Raw genomic sequence first — 10033 nt, forward strand, 5'->3', positions numbered from 1 at the left:
TCTTCGTTGCAGCAAATGTCTCGCCAGCTTGCTTGTTGCGGGTTGAGTTGTCATTGTTGTAATGTGGTACACCGTACACCACTGATGAAGGTTCGCTGAAAGCTGATGAAGGTTCTGGTACAGCAGGTAATGTCACAGGCTTACAACGGGGCTATGTTCTGGTCGCCCTCGTTCTGGACCGCAGAGAGCCATGGCCAGCTCTAGCTCCTCGTTGAGCATCTCGATCACGTGCCTCGCCCCGGCCTCACCGCGCGCCGCCAGCCCGTAGAACACCGGTCTCCCCACCTGCAGACGCGCGCGCTCATCCTCGTCCAAATTTGCCACGGTTCCATCTCAGTGACCTGGAGTTGTTGCTTTACCATGACTGCGGTGGCGCCGAGCGCCAGCGCCACGTCGGTGCCCCGCCGGACGCCGCCGTCCACCAGCACCGGCACGCCCCCCACCACCGCCTTAACCACCTGCAATGCAGCGCCGCCCGGCGATGTCAATCCCGCTGTCAGTTTTCGATCCGCATCGCGCAACTGATCGCCGAACGTCCATGCGCTGTGTTTGCATGTGCGAACGTCCGTGCTGCGTGTTACCTCTTCGAGCACGGCCAGCGCGTAGTCCAGCTGCCGGGCGCCGTGGTTGGACACGATCACGCCGGCCGCCCCTGCCTCCACGGCCTTCCTGGCTGTCCAACGCCGCCGCCGCCGCCGCCGCCGCAGAGTCATCCGAGTTCAGTCAGTGACCATAGGGAATTACCGTTTCCAGTGCTCCGATTCAGCACCTCGTCACTCTGCAATTCAACGCTGATACTACTATACTATGGTAGTGAAGTGATTTCATTACCGTCCTCGGCGGTGAGGATGCCCTTGGGCAGGATGGGCAGCCTGGTGACGGACTTGAGCCACTCCACGTCCTGCAACCAACCACACAAATTCAGGGACACAAACTAACAGACGCCATCAACCACCATGCTCGCCACATAATTGCCCGGCCGCCAAGACTACTGTGCGTCTGTGCCATGCATGGACGCATGGCCACCGGTACAGCGATTCATGGCCGCAGCAGGCAGCCCCAAGGTGAGTGTCCTAATGGCAGCTCCGTTTTTATGGCAGGTATGTTATATTATTAAGAGCCATATGCTGTTCTCAGTATCCGGTGTAGCGACCCTGGTGCCTGACGCGGACGCGTCCTTGGCACCCATAACTGGTCCGTATGCTTGCCAAGTACTGCACACATGCTAGGGCATTCAAGGTTCAAGAAGTTTATGATGGCACGGCCACCGGCTGCGCTGTACGCACCTTCCACGACGACGAGGGGTCCAGCGTCTCGCACGCCCACCGTTCCAGCTTGGAGCCGCCTTCCTCCTTGGTTATCATCAAGATGACTGTGGTTTAGTCTTTCAGAAAGGAAACAGAGACGACCCACACCCACTATGATTGAACAAGCTTCTGTACTTCTGATGTACCGCTTGTATATATGGAGCAAATGTTTCACTCACAGCGTCAACATCGTCGTCGAACGACATTAGACCTTCAGGCTGCATGAACAACCAGCTCAGGTGCACCGTACACTGAATCGCAAATAAAAGAGGAGGATTTTTTGTTCTTTTTTGTGCAACGCTGTGATGTTCAAGCTATTGAGATGCTACGTACACAAATGCATTGATGATCATGATATGTTGACACAGGAAGATAGTAGCTTATGACATAAAGAACATAGTTTCGCTGAATTTCAGGAAACCTCGAGAAACAAAATCACTTTGATCAGCACTGTACTTGTTTCTGATGTCAGCTTCACGCCTACCAAGATCAGGCGTGTCAACTGTCAAAACAACTTCCTTGAATCCTAAACTCTCAGCTCGTCGAACCAATGTTGCTGAAACATCCCTTCTCTCTTCTACACAACGAAAATTTCCAGAAATCAGAGCGTCAAATCAACAGAAGACTTCTGGCTGATGAAGATAAGTTTTGCACTTTGTAGTCATTAAAGTTTGCAGACATGCATGTATTGGTCGATAAATACTAAGCTTTTCAGACATCCCATATATCTAAGCTAGGACCAATCCACAAGCATGTCAATTGGACTCCACACCATAACTGAAAGGTTTATTGTCCTGACGAAGCGCAACTGAAACGTGTCCCGCTGACTTCAAGACGAGCCCCAAATCGGGGGAACGGCGCACGGCCGGTAGAGATGGTGACTGTATAGAATTGGCAGGCCCTCTACTCTAGTACCGCAATGCCTTCTGTGGCACACAGTTGGAGAGCATTCAAGATTTTCAGCATCTATCATGCGCCGTCCACCAGCATCTATCATACGAATGTTCGCTTCAGCTACTGCTGTGCTGTTTCTACAGTGATACTATGAGAGGGAGGTGCAGCCACAGCTGCTGCAGCAGCTGAAAAAAATAGCTTCACCTAGAGTTCCACAGAAATCTCCACGGTGGAAACAGGAAGCTAATTAAAAGCAAAAACCTCATATGGGGAGATTCAAGAAGGGACGACAGCGAGCAGCAGCAACAGCGCCATACCTCTATTGAGTATTGACTCGGAGAAGGAGGTCGCGGAGGAAGGACAGCTATCAGGATGCATGGCAGAAAGATGAGTGAGGTCCGAGGAGCAGCTTAAGGATTAGCCATTGCCCCCTTGGCGGGGATGTCAGAAGCTCAGGTAGAGGGCGAGACACAGGATGACAGGACCCAACATCTCATGGTGCTCTGAGCTCCTAGGGCTCCAGTGGTCCCGTCGACGTAGTGCGCATGAAAATTTTGCAAGGAAAAAAAAAGAGCAATGGAACCATTATCATGTTGATTTTTTCTTTTCCTTTTATTGCAAAAAGTTTTAAACAAGTTTTTTAAGCGCAAATTTCACGTGCACATAGATGATATATGTTTGTGGGAATTTTTTCGTTCAAAAAAATAGTTTGTGGGAATTTTCGTGAACAATAACGGGTCCACGTCCACCCTAGGCCTTATGTTGATTTTTTTTCTTTTTCCTTTTGTTGCACAAAGTTTTAAGAAAGTATTTTAAGCTCAAATTTTACGTGCACGTAGACGAACGGGAAAGGTGATTCGGTACAAACCATTTCTAAATATTTAAGATCTCAAACGTAAAACGTTTTAACTACAAAGTTTAAATCTTATTGAGCACTACGATTTTGATAAGTATCCGTTTGAGAACGTTCAAAAATTTGAATGAATCTCAATTACGATAATTTAAAAATGAATATTTAGTGCTCTAAATAATTTAAAATAAAAAACATGTCAACTGCAAAGTGGTAGATCACATTGAGCACCACGACTTTAATATACAACATGTCAACATTCGATGTCATTTGAGAATTCTAAATTTGTAATTTCCAAATCAAAGAAAATAAAAATGAGCATTTAAAACTCTAAACGATTTCACATCGAAAAATTGTCAACCACATTTTTGTCGATGGCATTGAGAATTATACTATGGTGTAGACCATTTCAACATATGAAGTCGTTCAAAAATTCTAAATGGAAAAGGTGTTGTCTAAAAGATTTCACTCGTGCTCTCAAACCAGATGGTTAGATATCGGACAACATTTTTCTCTCTCTTCCACGTCAGAAAAGATCATAGAAGTATGTGACATCTCTTTCTAGAAGGCTGATGTTATTTCTCTGTTCACGCCCTTACAGTACGCGTTACGAGTTCAATTTTGTGATGTTTGTGGGTAGCTTCAAAGCTTAATCCAGCTCATCAGGTTCTAATAATAGTAAGGCCTCGTTTAATTCCAGGGTATAAAGTTTTGGACATATCGGGTGTCACGTGGAGGTGTGTCGCATGGAGTGTTCGGATACTAATAAAAAAAATAAATTACAGAACCCGTCAGTAATCCACGAGACGAATTTATTAAATCTAATTAATCCATCATTAGCACATGTGTACTGTAGCACCACATTGTCAAATCATGGACTAATTAGGCTTAAAAGATTTGTCTCGCAAATTAGTCGCAAACTATGTAATTAATTATTTTTTAGTCTATATTTAATATTCCATGCATGTATTAAACATTCGATGGGATAGGGAGAGGAACTAAACCAGCTCTAAGTTGGATCTTATATTGGCGACGCACAAAGGTTATTTCTGGAGGCAGCAATCAATGTCAATCACATACCCTCACATTCACAGCAAGCACAATGGTCGGACTCTGTAGTACTTGACTCCTGTATATGGATTCAGGAAGTACGTCCGTCCGTCCGGATGGTGGCGGGGTCACAGCAGGGCCCTGATCCGGTCGCCCTCGGTCTGGACGTGCGCCCTGGTGACCTCCGCGACGCTCCAGCAGCCGCAGAGCGCCATGGCCAGCTCCAGCTCTTCGTTCAACATCTCGATCACGTGCCTCGCGCCGGCCTCCCCGCGCGCCGCCAGCCCGTACAACACCGGCCTCCCCACCTGCAAACGCACGCGCTCATCCTCGTCAGAACGGACGAACTGTCCACTGTTCGGTTCCTCTTCCGAAACAGGGGGAACAGCCCGTGCATGCCCAATTGCAAAGAGTCCTTGCTCGGACTCGGAGAGGAGCGGCATACGTACCATGACTGCCTTGGCGCCGAGCGCCAGCGCCTTCAGCACGTCGGTGCCCCGTCGGATGCCGCCGTCCAACAGCACCGGCACGGCCCCCTCCACCGCCTTAACCACCTGCAATGCAGCGTACGACACCCGACCCCGGCGGTCCTTTGTCAGTATACGGCCTGCCACCGCCGCAGGTCGCAATAACAGCACGCCCGAACGCTGACTGCGTCCCACATGCCACACGTGCAGCGATCGGGTAAACGCGTGGCGCGGGTCAGGAGGACAAATGTGGTCGGCCGGCCGGCGGCCAGTTATTACCTCTTCGAGCGCCGAGATGGTGGCCGGCGCATAGTCCAGCTGCCTGCCGCCGTGGTTGGACACGATCACGCCGGACACCCCCGCCTCCACGGCCTTCCTCGCTGCCCAACGCCGCCGGAGTCATCAGAGTTCAGTGACACATACAGTGACCATACCAGTTCTCCGGTTCAGCACCATGCATGCCAGTAATCCAACGCGGATAATATATTATGATAGTTATTCATTACCCATGCTTGCCCAGTACTGTGGGTGCCAGACCACATGCAAGATTCAAGAAAGTTTATGGCACGGCTACAGTCTGCTATGTGTTATCTGTACGTACCTTCCATGACAATGATGGATCCAGCGTCTCCCATGAGAATCGTTCCAGCTTGGAGCCGCCTTCCTAACAACACAATCGAGATTGCAAGACGATAATGGTTCAGTTTTTCAGAAAGAAAAGGAGTTCGTCCACTGTACGTGAACGAATTGTTGTAGCTCTAAATCAGAGATTTATCGAGCAAATGTTTCACTCACAGCACTGTCAATGTCGTTGTCTAATGACATTAAATCTTCAAGGTTTACAAACCGTGGAGCAATCATCCTGCATGAACAATCAGCTCAGTTACAGAACATCCCAAAATAAAAGGAATTTTTATTTTATTTTTAACCCTTTTTGTAAACTAATTTTAAATCTAACATTGTTTTTTTTTCAAAACTAACACTTTTGGCCGCGCCTATTGCCATGGCGCGGAGAAAAGCCTGTGCCGCGCCATGCACGGTGACGTGGCGACGACCGGGGCGCTGACCGGTGACGTGGCAGGGTCTGCCGCACCACTGGTCTTGGCGCGGCATTGACGCGCCATAGCCCACGGCGTGGCATGACCTGGACGTAGATAGAAGACCCGCCTCAATTGCAATGCACGGCGCGTCACAGCTGAACGACACTTGCAGCTTTGACCCCAACGCCTTCGTCTTCCTCGACCCCTCGTCGGTGGACTTCCACAACGCCTTCTACCATGTGCTCTACTCCGACATGAGGTCGCGCAGCACGGTTGACTACTCCGACATGAGGTCGCGCAGCACGGTTGAGCCTACGTATTTAAAGAAACTACCTTTGTTACTACCCGTGAGGCTCCTTGGGTACCAAGCAGGGCACCACCTAGCTGAGACATGGCGATCTCGTCCTGTGACCAATCGTCCCACTAGTGATGCTGTCTGCGGAAGCCCGGGGGGTCGTCGTCGTCGTCACCATCGTCGTCCTCGGTTGCATGGTCCTTTCCAGCGCTATGATGTGGTGGTGTACGCATTACGGAAGTGGCACCTGTCACCGGCTGAGAAGAGCTAGCTGGTGTCCTCAAATAGTCAGAAGACGTGCCACCCGACCGCGCCGGGACTGTCGGTTCCACCCAAGGAGTGTCCATGCAGCTCAGCTTCTGTGCTAGCTTTCTGCAGCTCCGCTTCACCTTCTGCATAAATAGACGTTAAAGTTAGTGCATTTCCCAAACGCATATACACTAAAGAAATATTTTCGGAACAGAAAAATTTATGTTTACCTCCACAAAAGTCTCGAGAACGCCTGACCCTAGCTCTCTAGACTCGTGAAGCTAAAACGCTGTTTTGTTGGACAGCCTTGACAATTGTGTCGCCTAGGTACAGAAACACGGTTGGACAGTTTTAGTACACATACTTAATACCAAATGGATAACAAAATGTACCATTTGAGTATCTGATGGCTGCAGGAAAGCAATGGATAACAAATTGTACCATTCCCTTGACCCGATGGCTGTAGGAAAGCAATACAAGTATTAAATAGACTTTAATTGCTCACTTATTTTTCTTTGAAACATCGTCGTCCGGTGAAAGAAAGCCAGTGAACTGAGCCACCAGCTTCCTCCAGTGATCGTTGTCAATTATACCTGTCACTGGAAGTCTCCACGACCGAAGGCTAAAGATAGCCTTCACGTCCTGTATGGTCAAGGTCATCTCGCCGCAAGATAGGTGGAACGTGTGGGTCTCAGACCTCCACCTGTTATAAGAATAGAACGACTGTTAGTTGCCTTAAATTTGCTATAAGAATGTTTACATACAATGAAGGCACTCGCACCTGTCTACAGCTGCAGTAGTAGTAGTGCTGAGTCAAGGGGTGGAAGACAGTAGTTGATAACACGGATAAGCTCGAGGAAGCTGGCACGCCGTATATACGACGCGTAACGCTCGTCAATACTGGTACGCCCTGGTGTGCGTGCGGGGCCTCAAAGGAGGCAAGGGCACCTCTGCGTCGGTGTCACTCAAGATGTGTGCTCGGTGCGGCTCATCGTACTCCACCTCAAGAAGGGGATACAACGGGTGCTGCGTGGGAGGATCCATCCAGTTACAAATTAATAAACAAAGGGTTAGAGTATTCAAATTAACAATATTCAAATTAACATTATGTAGCATTGTAAAATTTGAACTACTTGTTATGCAATAGGAACATAATATGAAAGCACATGTATATATATATTCAAAGTAACATTAACAGACATATTAAACAATTTCACTAGGAAAATAAGCAACTTCTATGTATGAACCTGCTGTTCACCAGTGTTTCTTATTAAATTATTACAATAGCTTGTCTGCATCTGCTAGAGCAGCTCATTATAATTTTAACCTAGGGATGAGTAGCCCAGTATAAGATGAATTGATTGAGAACTATCATATGTGTCATACTTAGTCCTATACTCTATACTAATATGTTTAAAAATATAAGCTGTCTACTTTTTTCACACAATGCTATGATGGACTCATAGCAGTACGATATCAACGATGTTGTGCATGATTTTGGAGGTTCTAGTGCTTTCAATATATGCTTGAATAAAATGATCATTTGGATTAATATTTCCATGTAAGAAAACAAGTATATAACAATTTAAATCATAAAAACTCAACCAACCAAATTTATCGCTATATATATATATATGTATGTCTAGTGCACAAAAAAACACATAAATAGATTTATATTTGACGTGTCTTTTAATTAGACATTTGTTTTTGCTATAATTATTAATACATTGTAAGAAAATTAACAATTAAAGTATATAAATAATAATACAATATAAGATAAATTAACGACTAAAGTATATTTTAAAAGAATCTCTCAATCTAATGGCTAACAATTAATATAAAGGGATAGTGAAGGTATGAGGGTTTTGATTATGAAGAAATAGGCATCAAACTTCACCTCAGCGAGGATTGAACTGCAGTGAGGGTGTCCGTGTCGCGCCGGCGTGCATGGCGCGGCAGGCGCGGCGGCGGCGGCGCTGCGGGCAGGCAGGAGGGAGGGCGGGCGGCTCGCAGGCAGGCGGGAGGGAAGGCGGCTCGCGAGCGTTATTTATCTGGTCCTGCCGCGCCGTGGGCTTTGGCGCGTTACTGCCGCGCCAAGATCGGTGGCGCGGCAGACCCTGCCACGTCACCGGTCAGCGTCCCGGTCGTCGCCACGTCACCCCTCTCGCCGCGCCACCATGCATGGCGCGGCACAGGTTTTTCATCGCGCTATGACAATAGGCGGCCAAAAGTGTTAGTTTTGAAGAAAAAAAAATTAAACAGTGTTAAATTTAAAATTAGTTAAAAAAGGTGTTAAAAATAAAAAAAATCAGTAAAAGAAAAGGGAAAATTTGGCAACACAGTGATGTTGAAGCTGTTGCAATGCTCCGCATAAATGTATTGACGATCTACCTCCATTCCAAATTATAAGACGTTTTTATTTTTCTACATACATTGCTTTTACTATGTATCTAGATAAAATATATATCTAAATGCATATATCTAGAAAAGCCAAAACGTCTTATAATTTGGAATGGACAGAGTAGCTGGAGATTTTAACCTTTAGTAGCAATGGGTTAGGAAACTGGAATTATGATTTGTAAAAGAACATAATTTCACTGAATTTTAGGAGATTTCAACAAAGATGACAAGCACTGTACTTGTTTCTGATATCAGCTTCACGCCTACCAAGCACAGGCCTGTCAACTGTCAAAACAACTGCCTTGAATCCTAAACTCTCAGCCCGCCGTACCAATGTTGCCGAAACATCCCTTCTCTTGCACATCTAAGGTACACAACGAATTTTTTCAGAAATCAGGTAGCAGCAGAAAGGGGAATTTACTAAAAAAAAAAGATCAATGCGAACGCATCATACATATAACTGATAAAAGCGAATGGAATCACAGCTGAAGGCAACCTCCTCGATTCTGCAGCTTGATGACAAGGAAAGCACCTGTATGACATAAATGAACATGTGTAACAATCTACATAGGGCCTAAATACGAGTACATCACCAGATGACCCAAAAAAAACAAACAACTTGTTCGGTTGGTCGTATTTGGCTTATAAGCCATAACTTATCAGCCAACGAACATTATTTTTCTCTCACACCAAACTAGCCAACAGTACTTTTAGCCATGGCTTATAAGCCAAACCAGCCCAAACGAACAATACTTTCACGCGCATGCAGCTGAGCCAAGCACCGTTGGCAACGCGGTTAGACGAAGGGGCACTGCCCCGGGCACATGGCGCGACGAAGCAGAGGGTGCACATGCGTCCGCCTGGTTTGCCTTCATCCGGAGTACAGTGCTCAGTGGGGGAAGAAAAGATGACGACGCGAGCGGGGCGGTCATGTGCGTGAGTAGGGGCGGATCTAGAATTGGGCCAAGGGGGGAGGAAGTGGGCTTATAGTTGGGCTTTGCTTTGGGCTGATGGGCTTCTGCGCAAATGATGGCGCTCGGGGCGTGACTGGCACAACGAGGAGGTGGCCGCAGTGTGCGCTCGGCCAAGCATGCAGCAGCGGGCCACAACAGCATGCCAGCCGGGCGTGGCGCGACGGGGAAGCGAGCAGCAGCGAGGCGGCTATGCAGGGAGGAGAGCAGGCCGGGGCAGCACGGCGAGGCCAGGCACGGCATCGGTAGCGCGGCGGCAGGGGCGAGCAGGACGACCATTGACGCCAAGGCGTGGTGACCGCGCACGCTGGGCCAACAAGTTTGTGAAAGAAAAATACAGGGGGGTGGTTTTATAAATATAAACATAAAACGAAGGGGTATGGATTCTTTATGTACCACTAATCAAGATTTTAGACCCAAAAATGCACTTTCAAATCTGATGGAACAAATCGACGCAACCTCATAAGGTAATGGACTATCCATGAATTTTACTCATTGATTATATATTAG

General features: G+C 47.4%; 2 protein-coding genes across 2 annotated transcripts; both read right to left on the reverse strand.

Annotated features, from left to right (window-relative positions):
* Nucleotides 1–109: 109 nt before the first annotated feature.
* LOC136544559 (peroxisomal (S)-2-hydroxy-acid oxidase GLO4-like) lies at nt 110–9802 on the reverse strand. The gene is made up of 9 exons (XM_066536680.1): nt 9605–9802; nt 9007–9084; nt 8792–8916; nt 5364–5430; nt 5170–5232; nt 832–901; nt 582–673; nt 360–458; nt 110–285 (listed from the first exon to the last, which is right to left on the reverse strand). Exons 1-9 carry the CDS (start codon nt 9800–9802, stop codon nt 133–135), a joined length of 945 nt encoding a protein of 314 aa, XP_066392777.1. The 3' UTR covers nt 110–132.
* Nucleotides 4200–5028, reverse strand: LOC136542920 (peroxisomal (S)-2-hydroxy-acid oxidase GLO4-like). Its single transcript, XM_066535533.1, has 4 exons — nt 4992–5028; nt 4848–4948; nt 4551–4655; nt 4200–4409 (listed from the first exon to the last, which is right to left on the reverse strand). The coding sequence occupies exons 1-4, from the start codon at nt 5026–5028 to the stop codon at nt 4230–4232; spliced, it is 423 nt and encodes a 140-aa protein (XP_066391630.1). The 3' UTR covers nt 4200–4229.
* Nucleotides 9803–10033: the final 231 nt, after the last annotated feature.

Source organism: Miscanthus floridulus, chromosome 3, assembly GCF_019320115.1.
Source record: "Miscanthus floridulus cultivar M001 chromosome 3, ASM1932011v1, whole genome shotgun sequence".
NCBI lineage: Eukaryota > Viridiplantae > Streptophyta > Magnoliopsida > Poales > Poaceae > Miscanthus > Miscanthus floridulus.

Bases quoted from the DNA above. Each gene is read 5' to 3' on its own strand.
- LOC136542920 (XM_066535533.1), bottom strand. From the start codon at position 5,028: ATGCATGGTGCTGAACCGGAGAACTGGTATGGTCACT. The intron at 4,656-4,847 runs GTAATAACTGGC...GCTGCATTGCAG, and splicing joins CCATCTCGGCGCTCGAAGAG to GTGGTTAAGGCGGTGGAGGG. The intron at 4,410-4,550 runs GTACGTATGCCG...GTGCGTTTGCAG, and splicing joins TCGGCGCCAAGGCAGTCATG to GTGGGGAGGCCGGTGTTGTA.
- LOC136544559 (XM_066536680.1), bottom strand. From the start codon at position 9,802: ATGGTCGTCCTGCTCGCCCCTGCCGCCGCGCTACCGATGCCGTGCCTG. The intron at 459-581 runs GTAACACGCAGC...GCTGCATTGCAG, and splicing joins CGCTGGCCGTGCTCGAAGAG to GTGGTTAAGGCGGTGGTGGG. The intron at 286-359 runs GTAAAGCAACAA...GCGCGTCTGCAG, and splicing joins TCGGCGCCACCGCAGTCATG to GTGGGGAGACCGGTGTTCTA.